Below are 17,500 nucleotides of genomic sequence, written 5' to 3' on the forward strand. Positions count from 1 at the left end.
GGCTGGCACTACGTGTCGGCCGGTAGAGACCCTTTTTTCTTTGCAGAGTGATCCCCAGACCTCCCTTGGTCTCCCTTCCATGTCTGCCGGTAGAGCCCGGCAGGTTATGGATTCTTTGGAAGCCTGAATGCTACATTCTCCCCTTCCATAAGTTCACTCTTTCTGGATGGAAGGTCGTACGGCAATGCCGCCTTATAACCTTACATCCATACTGTTTCTCTGACTATTGTGTTGCACCCCAACCCGGCTGCCGGCTTAACAGCCGACAGCCGGGCAGGTGGAGGTTCTCTGGTTCTTGGCTACTGTCAGCGGGCATGGGTTTTATTACCTTTGCTGGCCGGCAGTGGAAACACAGCTCGAATCTGCTGGCCACTACGATTAGCAGCCGGCAGCCGGGTATTAGTGTTTTCAGCCGTCGGTAGATTCTGAAGTCTCAGCCGCCCTTCAAGACATCCAATTGGACGATAGGATGTCGGAGGTGTCGGATTCTACTGAGAAGGACCTTCTAGGAGAAGGTCAGGAGGAGGAGCTGTTCCAGGCTCCTCAAGTAGAAGAGGAAGAAATCGACGAAGTGTCGGTTACATTGGTTCCGGACCCAGAACCTATTCCGTCTACATCGTCTGCTATCCCAGATGAACTGGGAAGGACTCTTTCTTCCATTGTTGAGATGATCCAACAAATTCAAAGGAAGAATGATGAGAAGGAAGCTGCAATGAAACTGGAGATACGTAGACTTGCAGCATCACGTGGGCCCCAGAAGCAGCTCAGCGTGAAGGATCCTCCTTTGTGCTCGGATACTAATCCTTGGAGGTATGCCGAACACATGCCGATGACAACCGGGAAGATCGTGATCTCAGAAAAGTTGGGAGCAATTCCCCTGGAAGAAGTGCAATTTTGGCCCAACAAAGATTTTTATCCGGACTGCTATGTCCATGTTAGAAAGGAGCCAGCCACAAAGGAGGAGACGGAGCCGAAGGAGGTCATAGTTTTTTACCATAGTAAAGCTCAGACGTTACTAGCGAGCTCGATGAAAGAGAGGGGCTTCACTAACTCAAAGGTGCCCGCCTTGAGTAAGAAGCTTCCCTCCTTTGGGGCCTCTCCTACCAGAGCCTTTCCCTTCTTGGAAAAGGGATATAAGGCAGCCTTAAAGGCAGTGGAGGCAGGGAAACCATGCCCCTCCTTGGAGGAGTGCAAGCCGTTATCTCTGACCTTGCCCTTGGACCAAGAAGACTGGAAGGACGTACACCTTACCTTCTCAGTCGGGAAGCTGGAAGCTGATATTGCTGAACGCCAGTTCGGTGAGGCACTTCCAAAACTGTCGGAGGTTCTCTTGCGTAGAGAGCAAGAAACAAAGGAAGGACTTGCGGCATCGATGTCGTTGCAAACGACACTAGAAACAATAGCAAATGACCCCAAGATCCAGGACATGTTCGTGGTTGTTGCCAAAACCCATCTGGCCACAGTTACGAAGGATATCTATAGCTTTATTAAAGCTAGGAGAGCCTGTAGAGAGTTCGTGTTCGCCTCGGCTGCGGTGAGGCATGACTCGAGGAAACTGATCTCCTCTCGTATTTGGGGTAAAGACCTCTTTCCCAATGAAGTGGTTAAAGAGGTAGTAGACAAGGCCACCACAGATAATAGGAACCTTCTCAAAAAGTGGGGCTTAGATCTCAAGAGAAAGTCTTCTCCAGATGAGGGTCTCCAACCCAAGTGGAAGACAAAAAGGCCTAGGCCATCCTCTCGGCCGGCTAAACCCTACCGACAGCAACAACAACAACTTCCTGTGACCGCGGTGCCTCAGATAGTGGCACAACCTCCAACCACGTACCAGCTGGTACCTCAACAAGTGGCGACACAGTCTCCAGTTCTTAACCCAGCCTTCGAAAGGCAGACCTCTTCCTTTCGTTCGAGAGCTAGAGGAAAAGCCAGTGGTTCTTCTAGATGCCATTCAAGAGGAAGGGGATACAGGGGAGGATGCGGTCAAGGAGGCAAGGCCTCAGATCCACAACAGCAGAAGTAAGATACTTCCAGTAGGAGGGAGACTACAGCTAATTAGGGATCGCTGGACCTTCGATCCCTGGGCCCACAGCCTAATTAAAAATGGACTAGGTTGGAGCTGGAGCAGTCCTCCACCTCAATTTCCTCAATTCTTCCAACACTTATCCCCCGTTCTGGAAGAATATGTCCGAGAACTCCGGAGTAATCCGGAAGGTAAAGTCCATAAAATTCCAAGGAAGGCTGTTTTGTGTTCCAAAGAAGGACTCAGAAAAACTCAGAGTTATTCTAGACTTGTCGACACTCAACAAGTTCATAGTGAACTACAAGTTCAGAATGCTCACGCTTCAGCACAAAAGGACCCTACTGCCCAAAAGGGCATATACTGTCTCTATAGACTTGGCTGACGCTTATTGGCACGTTCCAATTAATCGTCACCTCTCCTCATACCTAGGCTTCAAGTTACATAGAAAACTTTACGCCTTCAGAGCCATGCCTTTCGGGCTAAACATAGCCCCAAGGATTCTCACGAAGCTCGCGAACGCAGCCGTCCTTCAATTACGCCTAAAGGGGGTCCAAGTAGTAGCCTACTTGGACAACTGGCTGGTGTGGGCAGCATCCAGGACAGAATGCATGCAAGCTTCTAAGATAGTGATCCAGTTCCTGGAACATCTGGGATTCAAGATCAACATCAAAAGTCTCGCCTTTCTCCAGCTCAAAAATTTCAGTGGTTGGGAATCCACTGGATTTTTGAGTCACATAGGCTTTCCATTCCTAGTAAGAAGAGGAAAGAAATAGCAGGATCTGTCGAGAGACTATTGAAATACAAACGGATATCAAGACGCGAACAGGAGAGAGTGCTGGGCTCTCTACAGTTTGCTTCGATAACAGATCCAGTGCTAAGAGCACAGCTTAAGGATGCAACAGGAGTCTGGAGAAAATACGCATCAAACGCTTGAAGAGATCCAAGTGACGTTGGCCATATTCCGTTTGATGGAAAGGAAGAAATGGCACCTGTCAGCAGTTCACATTCAAGGGTTCCGCAATGTGACAGCGGACGCTCTATCTAGGTTTACACCTATAGTGTCAGAATGGTCCCTTGACGCAGGATCGTTCTCCTTCATCTCGAGTCAAGTTCCAGAGCTGCAGATAGACCTCTTCGCGACAAAAGGCGACAAGAAAATAGATCGTTACGTGTCCCCTTACGAGGAGCCGTCAGCGGAGGCAGTGGACGCTATGTCCCTGGACTGGAACAGATGGTCCAGTATCTATCTGCTCCCTCCGCACAACCTCCTTTTGAAGGTCCTCGATAAGCTGAGATCCTTCAAAGGGAAAGCAGCAATAGTGGCCCACAAGTGGCCAAATAGCGTGTGGTTCCCTCTGGCATTGGAACTACGACTAAAATTCGTACCGCTACCGGATCCATCCCTGTCTCAGCGAGTACAGAAGTCGACTGTCTTCGCTCCTTCACAGAAAACACGATGAGAAAAAGATTCGGTGTTTAAAAGTCAGTTTAGACATTTGGAGGAAACCAGAAGACATTATGAGGCTTCAGGGAAGAGATAGCTATCCTTTGTCAAGGCGAAGAACTGAAAGAAATCCCGACAGATTCCTATTCATCATTCTTCATTCACCTTCATGAGCAAGGTTTAGCAGCCAACACAATTCTGTTGTTCAAGCCTGCCTTGACAAGTCAGATACCATATGCCTTACAAGTCGACCTTTCTTACGACGTTCTTAATGAACTAGCCCTCCAGAGCTTCCAAAGACCCTTTGCAAGGTCATTAGATATGATTCCTCACTGTGTATAAATAATGAACAATGAGGAATGTGCTTAGAAGGTTTTGAATTTAAGTCATATTTCTGTTTGTACTCGCTTTGGGGGCCAGAGTTAGTTAAATAGTGGCTCTCTCTAGAGAGGAAGGCCACGTCCAGTTCTTGGAGGGAGAACTGAATCTATTTCCAGACCCAACGTTTCTTTCCAGGAACAAGCTACCCACCAACAGGTGGGGTCCCTAGACAATCTGCCCTCTGAAGGAAGATGCATCTCTATGTCCAGTGGAGTGCCTAAAGGTCTATCTTCATAGAACTTCAGACTTTATGGGAGGACAGCTGTTCAGAAGAGAAACCCTGGGTTCAAAGTTATCTATAACTATGGGCGAAATTCACCTGTGTTATTCGCAGAACAGATCCAGACAGTACACCCGTTAGTCATGATCTGAGGAAAGTTGCCTCTTCCATAAAATTTCCTTAATTATATGGACTTTGAACATCCTTGTTTGCACACCAGCTGGTAGTCCTCCAAGGCGTTCTTTATGTACTATGCGAAGCAAGTGGAGCAACTTATGAGATCTGTGGTAGCAGCAGGTAGAATTCTTTAACCTTCTGTTTTAAGTCTGCGAGGAACAGTGTAATTAATTTGGGACGATTAATTAAGAGGGTGCGCGTGTAGTCACTGTATGTTACTACATGCTGAGCGATAGGCCACGAAAGTGTCTTTACGAACTGTTCCATTGACGTCGGTAATCTATAGCATATACGGACACTTGTGCCAAGCGTTTTTTACGCTAGTGTATGTAAACAGTATACAGACTATATCGTTATTATTAATAATTCAATTGAAGTGGCAAATCTGTTTCCTTGTAGATGAAACAATATTTTCTGTTGACTGTTTTCCTTTATGCTTTTACGCATATCATCCGCATTTTATAAATTTTATAAATGTTGATCTGATATGTACGTTTATCAAATTTTAATAAACTAGTTCATAGTCTTATTCGCCCACACTCATTTTATTAGAAATGAACTGAGCATTAAGATTAAAACATGGATATTTTTATCATGGTATGTCTTTCGAGACTGTTCCCTGATTCAAGCAAAAGTCCACTCACTCTAACCCTTCCTTGGAAGGGTTGACGTGGTACCCTAACAGGTTGGTGGCAAAGAGGCAAAATTTGTTTCTATGCGGATACAACCATTATCCAATAGTTTATAAGAGTAGTCACATTGGGGAAGGTATCACAAATTCATTCTGACATTGGTGACTCTTATACAAACTTTGCTTCATATTGTATAGGGCGAGACCACTATACAAGCTTGTCATTTTGTCATCCATAAATTCTTATGTACTCCTCGAGACTTTTTCCAGAGTCTAGTACGACTCTTCCCTGTAGGGGGCAGGAAGCACTAACATAGTTCATGCTTAGATGAAATGATGTATGACGGTAACATCATAGGTCTCTAGGTCTAGACAGACCAGGAAAATACTTTCTTGAGAGTACGGCACTGATTGAGAATCCACAGATACAGTAATGCTCTGGTAAACTTCCATCAGGACGACATGGCCTGAGCCCAAAAAACGGATTTTGAGCGAAGCGAAAAATCTATTTTTGGGTGAGGTAGCCATGTCGTCCTGATGGACCCGCCCTTCCTTTTTTGTAAAAGGGCCTGTTGACCCCTCCCTACAGTACAGTATCTATAACACCTCGTATATCGCTACAAGGAATAAAGAGGGCGCTACCACCTTCATCAGATACACACTGGAGACGGAATAGGAGAGATGCCTTATGAGCGGCTCTCTTTTCATTCTCGTTTCAGATTCTTGCCACTATACCCCCTCGAAGCGTTAATACTGTTCGGGGCGAAGATAGCTATGTGACGTGTCAAGAATACGTCCTCTGATATTATGCGATATCCCTGTGAGATTATTTAGGGATATTCACTCCAGGAGTTAGAATTCTGGATACCTTAAGGTAAAATTCTCTGGGAATATCACTGTAGTCAAATATACCCTAGAAAGCTACCTAATAGGAACTTCCATCAGGACGACATGGCTACCTCACCCAAAAATAGATTTGTTATATAGTGTGTGTATATATATATATATATATGTATATATATATATATATATATATATATATATATATATATAAATGTATATATTGTGTATATGTATATATATATATATATATATATGTGTGTGTGTGTGTGTGCGTGTGTGTGTGTGTGTATAACTAGAACAGACCACCTTTGGAAACTGACCCTCCAACGTACATGTCAAGACCCTGTCTAGGGAAAAATCATCTTGCTGTGTTACTAGAAGAGCTAAAAGAAAAAAATTGGGATATGATAGGATTAAGTGAAATTAAAAGAACTGGGGAATCTTACGAGAATATAGAGTTAAAAGAGGGTCGTGTCTTTTGCTTCAGAGGACATGAAAGGAACAAAGAAAAAGGAGGGGGTTTTATCAATAAAAATCGTGTAGGTAACTTAGAAGAATTTCATAGTATCAGTAATATAGTTGCAGGATCAATAATCAAACTAAGTAAAAAGAATAAAAGGAATATCATCCAAACGTATACACCAACAACTGAGTAGAAGAAAAATAAACTTTTCAAGGAAGATCCGAAACTATTTTGAAAAAAGCATAAGACTCTATTTGCATTTGTTTTGGGTGATTTCTGTGGCAAAGTAGACCAAAAGAAGTGAGTAGAGTCAGCTGCAGGGAAATTTGAAGTTGGCACAAGGAATGGCAGAGACATGCTTGTAGAATTTGCTGAAAAAAAAAAATCTAAAAATCATGAACACCTTTATTCTACAAAAAATTAACATAGAAATGGACATGAAGCCCAGATGTAGAAACGAAAAGTGAAATAAATTTTATTCTTAGTGAAAAAGTTGAAGATTTCAGTGTTAAACAAGTCAAAGTTAAGTGACCATGAAATTGTGAGAAGTAAAATTTGTCTGGATCCAGTGTACATAAAGTACACTTGTCGAATTCAGGATTCTTTTCTTAGACTTTGAAATCAACCCATCAGACACCCCACCGTCAGAGCCTTTCCAAACTTTAGCCCCACCCCACCCACCCCATCTGAAAAACGCCCCTATGCCCTGAAAGGGAGTGAGCAATAAATCTATATAAACTTCTTAATCTTTTTGAAGTCTTCGTTTTTCTTCGTTCATTCCCAATTAGTAATGTCCATCTTTCATTTAAATGCTCTTATTAATCTCATGTACATTCCCGTATGCCACTTTTCAATTCATTATAGAAATAGGTTCTCAATCGTCTGAACTATTATGAAAAAGTAAAGCTCGTTGGGTCGCCTAACTTTTTCAGCTTGTGTCGAAAGTTCTTTAGGGTAGGGACTGTGAAAGATTCTTGAATGTGTGGGATACATGTGCCGGTAAAAACTTACCAATTTACTCCACTTAGGCAGCCATAATAGGTTACTGGTTCCAGATTCCTCGTTGCTCTCTCCATAATATTATGGGCACACCACTACAAGCAGGTCAAAGTGCTGCATATTGCAGAAAGTTCATCATCATTATTTTCCTCCTACATAGACAACATAACTTGCTTACTTTTACCTCCAACTTCCAGCGCCTAATATAATATATCGGGGAGTGAAAAAGAGCAGACAAAATTTACAACAATAGAAAATAGGGGCAGAAAAAAGGCGCCACATTTCGAGCTCTCCTTTATTTTTTCCACATGTTCAAGTACAAAATTCACAGTAAATAAGTATTAATTATTCAATTATGAATAAACATAACATCCATTCACATGAATCAAAGCATCTCACACATTTATATTTTTGGATTAATACATTTTTCACAGACTTCTAGGCCCTCTGCCGTACCAACTAAATAAGTTCTAGATTTTACTGTCTCCATAGTATATATATGCCCCGTTTGCTAGAATCTTTGAATGAAACATAGACGAAACATCCACAAAATTTTAATTAAATCTGTATTTTCTCTTCTTAAATATTTTCATATCAAAGAAGGGGGTCTTTATGACATAGAGAAGTCACTCTAATCGATAAGGTAAATTACACATTTACCTTTTATTCTAAATCTTGTCTAAATAGATAATCTAAATTTTCATGTCATAATCAGGATTGCCTGAGAATGCGCCTTCGAGGAACGTCTTGTGGACTTCGGGAGAAATGAAAATTGCTTTCACTGCTGGATCTTCCTTCATGTCGTCCATCCATGTTTTCTGTTGAAACAACAACAACAATAATAATAATAATAATAATAATAAGAAGAAGAAGAAGAAGAAGAAGAAGAAGAAGAAGAAGAAGAAGAAGAAGAAGTTGATTTTCGTGAGTATAAGAGATTTGTAAAGTATTTTTCCCTTTTATTTCTAATCCTACCTTTATTGGTCAACAGCGGATATTCTTTATTCATTGTAAACGTAGAGTAACATGTCCAAGTACCACATATATATATATATATATATATATATATATATATATATATATATATATATATATATATATATGTATGTATATATATATATATGTATATGTGTAATATATATATATATATATATATATATATATATGTATATGTGTAATATATATATATATATATATATATATATATATATATATATATATATATATACATATGTCTGGTTTTTATTTTCAATCTAATATCTCTGAGTATATATTTATTTGCATTTTAACGTACTTCTCTCAGTTAAGCTGTTTATTTTTTTCTATGGACGGTAACGAATAGTTAGAAAGATACTTTTATAAACTGCAAAAATAACAAAATAATGCAAAAAAAGGGAGTTAGCATAAATCTGTTCAGTTTGATGAAGGTTTGTAGGGGGAGGAAACAAAAAAAAAGAAGGATATCATACTGTAACTTACGGAGGTAAGATAGAAAGAGATTGAGAGAGAGAGTCTTACCATTTTAGGGAAACGGGATTTTTCAAACTCCGCTTCTAACATCAGCTCTATGACAGGCAGCCTCTCACCCCATGGCCAAATCATATAGTCGAGCATCCCTGTAAGCATTTAAGAAAATATGTGAAAATATATATGGTTATGTAAATGTGGCAGGCATAACAACTTTTATTTGTGTTTCATGTGTCAGAAAACAGACTTGAAGTATTCCGTTTTCATTTGTCTTCTTACCACTGTAGGTAAGACACAAGGAGACGACCGAAAAGCTTCTTTTGTACTTGTTAGTGATTTCAATGCTCACCGAAGGGAGTGGTTGAGTTCTGTTTCTCCTACTGATTACTGTGACTTAAGAGCTACTGACATTGCATCTGAATCAATCAGTGAGCAAATCATATACGAGACTACACACAAGTCGGGTAGTATACATTGGTTGCCCTGAAGTTATAAGAAGCAATGTTGGTCTTCTAACTGGGATGTCTAATTAGTGATCATGCCTTGGTCTCGCGAGGGATTAAAACTGAACAACCTGCCCCTAATGTGTCATACTCTTGCAAGATATAAATCAAATCTCAAGGAGATTGGAATGACATTTGAGTGATCTTTAGCATGTGAATTAATGACAGTTTTATAAAAAGGTTAAGCCTGATGTTCTCTTAAATGAAAATCACTGATAAGGATATTCCTTCAAATGTGACTTGATTTTAAGTGGATTCTATCAGAACTGAGCTGGGTTTAACTCGAGTCTACAATTGTAACTGGAGTTCTCCACCGAAGTCCCATATACCTTTTATTGTCAAATCCACTTTACTTTAGAAATCCCTTACATTGAAAAGGAATTATAATCAATTAGTACTTATATTATGGCTAGGATTAGAACTTATGCCTTTTTAGGAGTGGTGCAAAGATTACAGTGACTTATGTGACTTATCCATCCAGCTATCTATCTTGATGGTTAAATGAATGTTTCTATCATTTCTATAACAAACCCAGAAAATGCATATGGTTGAATACTGGACACGATAGACGTACTTATCATGTATAATTCCTTTTGTTTGTAAGATATTCCCAAGGTAAAAACAATTTGACATTAAAGATGAAACAACAAGGGACTCCAGAATCTATTGATACAAAATCTGAAATAATTTCAAAATATTAATTTGAGTGTCTGGGTACTCAGCAGAGAAGCGGTTAATGCTGTATTCTCTGGAAATGAGAAGAACAATTTTGCATATTAATGGTATGTGATAAGAAAAGGCCAATCAAGCTAGAAGTCAAGATCTATAGCAGAGACGAGGGCTTTAAGATGAAAGGAGGAAGCAAAGCTTGAGAACAGAGATGATAATGCCAAGGTGGATTATGGGAATATCACTGCCTGAGAGATGAGAAAATAATGAAATATGAAGAATGGCAGGCGTATTTAAAGATTACAGAGGAGATAAGAGTGCCACGACTGAGATGGTGCGGGCATGTGCTGAGAATGGATGATGGGGAAGGAGTGAGGAGGGCTTAGGAAGAATCTGTTTTGGGGGAGGATCAAGAGGGAGGCAGATAATTAGATGGTTAGATGAGATAAAGGATGGTCTGGAGAGAAGAAGTTTGCTGGAAAGAAGAGTAAAATGAATACTTCTAAGGTCTCGAAGAGCATACATAACATATGCATTTGAAATTTCTCTTCTTACATGATAATCAACAGAACAGATAACCTAAAACTAATAGTCTTTTATCTTTTTTGAATAAGTTAATTACGTAGCTTACGTATACAGTACATACCTGGCTTATTACCACCGAAATACTTTGTCCCTCGTTTACTTAGCTCCGTCTCAAAAAGATCTAAGCCATCGTGGATCTCCTCAAAGGCTTTCTTCTTCTCTTCTGCCTCTCCCTGGACATGACTGCGGTAAACTCTGTACATCGGGGATGACACCTGCAATAATATTACATATACAGTAATCAGCTATCTGAAACCGATATATCAAGTTGATTCAGTATCAGTTATAATCTAATAATAATTGGGTACTGAATATTTAGTTTTCAATATAGCCCTATTTTAAAGGTGAGAAACTGAAATAATAAATGGCCGATGATAATTACACACAAAAACTATAATGGATCATAAATTTCATACGTATACCATACTTTCTGTGAGTGTTATGATGAAAGGAAATAATAAATTTCCGAGGGTGATAAAAAAAATCTCCAAAATGTTGGTATTGTTAACACCTTTCTTAGATTTGATGAAAAAAAAAATTATAGAAAAATTATATATATATATATATATATATATATATATATATATATATATATATGTATATATGTATATATATATATATATATATATATATATATATATATATATATATATATATATATATATATATGTATGTATGTATATATATATATGTAGCAAAAGTTCTCACGTTATGCAATAATAATGCTTTCTTCAGTGCATCATTAATATTGCCTAATGCATCCAAATTAATCTTGAAATTCGCAGCCCAATTCTTCCATTTTGGTGTAATGAATACAGCGTAGATAAATAAATTTTCCATCTGATGCTTCCACTTATTTATAAAACAATAATACCCTCTTATTATCTACATATGTTATCCTGAATATCTATCAGAAAATTACATGGACATTATAGATTATATAAACAAAGGAGCCTTCTATATCTAGTTTGAGAAAATAAACAGACAATAAACAACATACTAATATTCGTAGAAATAGTAACTTAATATGCAATATCCTAGGTTATGTATGTGATTCACTCATTTAATCATCTATGGGCGTATACAGTTGGCTGTATATAAACCAATCCAACTGATTTAACTCAGGCCATAGAATTAACAGGCCAAAGGCCGATGCAGTACTGTAATACATGTCGGTAACTGTACATGGAACAATAACCTTTTAACTATGTAAATGACATTTTAAAAAAGGATAAATTTTAACATAATCACTAAACTGTTTTAGACAGACCTTCTATTATTCCCTTTTCTAAAGCCGATTTATCTGGTAATATTAAAATGCTGACATCATACGAGATCGTTGAATTTGAAATACAAAAAAAAAAAAAAATGTAAATTTTCACTAACTTTACTGAAGAGTTCCATGAAGATACGGTCTTGGCCCTTATCCCAAGGATCTTTCTTATGCAGAGGATTTTCAGGATAGGCTTCGTCCAGATAATCGCATGACACTAAGGATTCAAACATGAGCTTCCCGTCAAGTTCAAGCGTTGGCACTTTCTGCAGAGGGTTCTTCTCCACAAACCATTCAGGTTTCTTGTTCAGGTGAATGTTTACGATTTCATGCCTTAGAGAGACAATATGGATGATTAAATATTATGTGCTCTCTCTCTCTCTCTCTCTCTCTCTCTCTCTCTCTCTCTCTCTCTCTCTCTCTCTCTCTCTCTCTCTCTTATCATCATTGTAAAATATAGTTGTTATGTTTGCTGGCTATTATTTTCTTTTACAGTTACTATTTAGCTATTTTCCATGCTAAATCAATTAAGAACAGAATAAAACACTAAAGAAGATTTTACATAATTTCTGTTTTGATATAGCTTACTGCATAGGAGTTGGGGGCCTGACCGGGAACTGAATTGTTGTTTTTATTGGAAATTCAAAGTGTTTGTAAATTAAACTTTTATCAGTTGTACAAAGTACCGAGCAGAAATGTTAGAATTTTATTCATCCGAGTTTTTCGACAAATATTTTGAGGATCCACATACTGAAAAGTTGAATGATATCAAGAAATTCCACTTAGTGGATTTAGGCAAACCTCTTGAGTTTAATGTTAAAAATTCAATGAGGCAGGATGATACTAAACTTATACTAGTTCAAGATTTGGTTGAAGACGAAGTGTTATCTCAGGATGTGTTAGATGCCATTGATAAGAAATCAGTGGGTTCTGATTTAGCAACGATAGAACTTAAAAGACTTAAAATGGAAACTATTTTAAGAGAAAAAGTTGGAAGCTCAGGCAAGAGAAAAAGGGTTGGAACCTCAGGTAAGAGAAAAAGAGTTGGAAGCTTAGGCAAGAGAAAAAGAGTTGGAAGTTGAGAGGCTAAATTTAAACATGAGCAATTATAAGATGAGCGGGAGAAATTGAAAATTGAAGCTAAGCTAAAGGTTCATGAGATTAATGTTCAAAAAGAGTTAGAACTTGAGAAAAAATAAACAGGTTAATTCTAATGATACAAATACAGTCAATCAAAGTCAGATATTTTTGAAAAAAAATAAAGTTGTGCTTCCTTTTAATTAAAAGGATTTGGATGAAAATTTTGTCTGTTTTGGGAGGAAAGCTAAAATGTAAGTGGCCAACAGAAAATTGAGCATATATGTTGTCAGGAGTTTTGAGTGGCAGGACATAAAAGGTATATGCTTTCATTCCTGAAGATAGAGTTGATGATTATGTAGTCTTGAAAAAATGCTATTTTGCAGGCCTATGAACTAACTCCAAAAGCTTATGGAATGAATTTTAGGAGTTGTAGAGAACAATATAAGCAGACATATGTAGAATTCAGTAGGAAACAGTCAGATTGGTTTCATAAATTGTGTTAAGGCAGCAGAATGTAAAGATGATTTTAAAAGATTAAGGAAATTATTTTAATTGAGCAGTTTAAAAATTGTGTTAGTAAGAATATAAAGGTTTATTTAAATGAGAAAAAGTTATCTAGCCTTCGTGAAACAGCTGTATACGCTGATGCTTATACTGTATACTGGCTCATAAGGAGTCAAGGTCACATGATAAAAGACAATAGGGTACTTATAAGCACTCTAGTAAAAATGTTGAAGGTCAAAGTTTTAGTTCTGATTCTCATACCAAGTCTCAAAGCAGCAGTTACCATAGCATGTCAACTAGTAGCAGTTCTGTAATATGTAATTATTGTAAGAAATCAGGTCATGCTGTGTCTAAGTGTTTGAAGTGGAAGAAGGATGAAGAAACTAAGACTGTGGCTCCTACTATACCTAAGTCTCGCTAAGGTTAACACTGAAGATGACCACGGTTTTTTACAAGAAGCCATGTAATTCTAGTGTTTGCTCCAGACTTGTGATAAGGTTTTTCGGCTATATTCTGTTGAGGGTTTTATTAGGGATGATGGTGGTTCACCACAACCTTTTTGTATCATGTGTGATGCTGGTTGTTCCCAATAACTTATTTTGAAGGAAGTTATCTCTGTGGTTGAGCTTCCGCTTACTTAGGAGTATGTTTCCATTCGTGGGGTTGGTAGTGATCTTTTTATTGTTCCCTTGCAGTATATGGATCTTCATTGTGACTGGATATCAGGGCCTGATATTGTTGGTGTGGTTTCCGAGGTGTTTAATTTTAGCTTAGTAATGACTAAGTAGATGAGAAAGTTGATGTCCGACTGATTCAAGAGCCCAATTATGATCAAGAGTTGGAGGTTCTGAGTCCTGACTGATCGACTCTGTTTGCTTTGTGTGCTGTGACTTGAATTATAGCTCGTCAGAAGATTCAGAGCCCTACCGACCTATTTCACCAATATACGTTGGTTCATGATAATGTCTCCGATATTGACTGTTTTACTCAGCTGTCTCGTGATGAGACGTTGGTTTGTGAGGATGTTAACTTGTCTGAGACATTTTTGTTTAGTCAGTTTGATACCGATTTGACTGAATCCAGTCACGTGGCAGAATTGACTAGTGGTCTATTTGATGGTTCTCGTGATCCTTTGTCACAGCCAAAGTTGATTGAAGATCAGAAGTCTGACTGCACATTAAGACCATTGATGGAACAAGCTTTGACTGAAGAAGGGAGTTCTAAAGTTCCATGTGGCTACTTCATCAAGTTGGGTTTACTCATGCATGAATGGCGACCTCTTGATAAGTCTCCAGAAGATATTTGATGTACTTTGTTTCAAATTGTTGTCCCTGAGAAGCTCATAAATAAACTATGGCAGGTCATTTTTGTGTAAACAAAACTCAAAGTTGTGTCACAAGATATTTCTATTGAAATTAGTAAATTGGGGGAAGAAGCAAGTCACAATATACATCCAAGCAATAAAGAGTCAATTGTATGGAATGAATTAGGAACAAAATGTCAGTAGATGAAAAATTTGGAATGTATGACGGCATTGTTTAACCAAATTTCCTTTATGCAAGTGTAGTGAGGCTGTTGAAAGCCATTAAAAAAAAATTGAATAGTTTAAATTGGACATGTGTTGTAAGAAGAATGGAAAGGATGAGAGTTTGTTGAAGTAAAAATGTCAACTTATATGAAAAGATAGATCCTGTTGGTTTGAGATGGTTCGATCATGCAGATAGAACGGGAGAAATGGGTCGATTTCAAGTGTTATGAAACCGGAGGAGAATTGGAACTACGAAGTGACGGATAGATCCACTGAAATGGGTCCCAAAATGAAAGATTCTTTATATTCTGAAATCACGAGAGAGAGAGAGAGAGAGAGAGAGAGAGAGAGAGAGAGAGAGAGAGAGAGAGAGAGAAAGAGAGAGAGAGAGAGAGAGAGAGAGAGAGAGAGAGAGAGGATTTAAACTACTTTTTCTTTAAATAAAATCAAGTGACAATGCAATTTCCATTTAAAATTGGCAATAAATTTCTCTCAGCTACCTACTTCAAATTTAGTGTTGAAATATGTAGTAGCGTGAAATACTTAATCACAACCACTAAATCGCTTTCTAACAGATAAATAAGAATAACAATACATATGTGGATCACAAAATAAAGCTTAGAGGTTAAAAAGAAATCCAATGAAAAACAGAGGATAAAAATGTTATGGAAATCAGCAAAAGAACTCCCATTGAAAAATACCCACTTGATATTCTTTGCAATGAGTACCAGACGAAGACGCTCGCAGTAAGGACAAAATCTCATGCAGTAACATCGCAAGAGCCCCGGGGTCTCTGGTGGACACACGGAACCTGAAACAGATAAATAATTGACAGTCTTAGTGCATGTAAACAAACTTGTCTAATGTCGGGGTTTTATTGCATATTTATCGATACTTTCACTTCATTCATAGGTTATATTTCACAGGAAATATAAAATAAACTAAGTATTCGTTCATCCTCAGGCCACCAGCCACTCGTTGAAATACTACCGCTAGAGAGTTATTGAGTCCTTTGACTGGTCAGAGAGTAAAATATTGGATCCCTGTTAAATTTCCATTAAATTTTTTTACATTGTATGATAAAACTTGGGAAAAGGGGTTATTTTTTCATATATGATGAAAAAATAAAACAATTCATATTCTCATCTGTGTTATGAAATTTATGACTGAAACATTGTTGTGTTCTGGAACAAGAGTTCTAGATACTGATTAGGTGACAGTAAGGTGATTCCAAGGCCAATATATAGGCCTTGGGTGATTCTAGGGTGGGTCCGTGGCGTGACGTCAAGCTGCGAAATGATGTCCTGGGCCCCTCTCGTCCGTCAAGAACATTTGGGAGTATTGGTCCCTCGTATATAAAGTGCAGGTGACTAGCAAGAGAAGGGAGACTAAACTATTACACCTCTGGTGTTTTGAGACATTTTCCAACCTCACCCTCTGTGACTCTGAAAATTAGTAACTACACACAACGATAGCATATCTTGAAGAAGATAAAGTTCAAAAATTCATGTTTCAACGTCAGAAGATGTGTTCCTATATATCAACCTTTTATATCTGTAACTAAGCAATATCATGTGTCTCTCGCTGCATAGAAGTTTGGGAAGTCATCTCAAGACCTACTTCTTCGTAAGAACTGTGTATACTATTAATTAGTTTCTGACTCGTGAGTATTCAGTGGATCTTGTAAATATTTATGTTAAATCTATAATATAGTTATATTTTGTGTTTGCTGGTTATCAAATATAACTAAAAAAAAAAAATTCTCCACCCGGGGGGTTAACCACTGTACTGTAATTGTTCAGTGATTACTTTGCTCTTGGTAAGGGTAGAAGAGACTCTTCAGCTATGGGAAGTACAGTAGCTCTTCTAGGAGAAGGACACTTCAAAATCAAACCATTGTTCTCTAGTCTTGGGTAGTGCCATAACCCCTGTACCATAGGCTAGTCATCCACTGTCTTGGGGTACAGTTCTCTTGCTTGAGGGTATACTCGGGCACACTATTTTATCTTATTTCTCTTCCTCTTGTTTTATCAAGCTTTATGTTTATATATGAAAGTTTTATTATGATGTTGTTACTTTTCCTAAAATAATTTATTTTGATTGTTCATTACTTCTCTTGTAGTTTCTTTAATTTTTTATTTCCTTTCCTTACTGAGCTATTTTTCCCTGTTGGAGCCCTTCGGATTATAGAATCCAGCTTTTACAATTAGAGTTGTAGCTTAGCTAGTAATAATAATAATAATAATAATGATAATAATAATAATAATAATAATAATAATAATAATAATAATAATAATGCGATTTGAGATATTGGCTCAGCAATCATGAGCAGTAGCTTTCTCGATAAATTAATAAAATACTAATATCCATCAATTATCTGTTAACAGTGTATTTATCACTTACTTAAAATTAAACTTTAACAGGCAATACACCCATGCCAGTTCTACATTTCCTTGACAGTGCCAAATAAAAATGGCGTAAATGCATATATGGAATTGTTTTTCTATCGGTAGACATCAATTTGCATAATTTACAACCATTTGCATTGAATGATACAAGCACATTCAGTCACTTAATATTGTTAGGCAGGTGCACCCACAAACATAAATGTGCACATTCTCTCTCTCTCTCTCTCTCTCTCTCTCTCTCTCTCTCTCTCTCTCTCTCTCTCTCTCTCTCTCTCTCTCTCTCTCTCTCTCTCTCTCTCTATATA

General features: G+C 38.0%; 1 protein-coding gene across 1 annotated transcript in view; it reads right to left on the reverse strand.

Moving 5' to 3' along the window:
• Window positions 1–7,454: 7,454 nt before the first annotated feature.
• The window catches only part of LOC137642171 (pyrimidodiazepine synthase-like), a 14,542-nt gene continuing 4,496 nt past the window's right edge, over window positions 7,455–17,500 (reverse strand). Inside the window, exons 2-6 of the mRNA XM_068374710.1 lie at window positions 15,493–15,598; window positions 11,789–12,008; window positions 10,464–10,617; window positions 8,697–8,794; window positions 7,455–7,996 (exon numbers count right to left, since the gene is read on the reverse strand). Coding sequence (XP_068230811.1) covers window positions 7,871–7,996; window positions 8,697–8,794; window positions 10,464–10,617; window positions 11,789–12,008; window positions 15,493–15,598 — 704 coding nt within the window. The 3' untranslated portion in view covers window positions 7,455–7,870. The remainder of the gene's footprint in view (window positions 7,997–8,696; window positions 8,795–10,463; window positions 10,618–11,788; window positions 12,009–15,492; window positions 15,599–17,500) is intronic.

This window comes from Palaemon carinicauda, chromosome 6 (genome assembly GCF_036898095.1).
Source record: "Palaemon carinicauda isolate YSFRI2023 chromosome 6, ASM3689809v2, whole genome shotgun sequence".
Taxonomy (NCBI): Eukaryota; Metazoa; Arthropoda; class Malacostraca; order Decapoda; family Palaemonidae; genus Palaemon; species Palaemon carinicauda.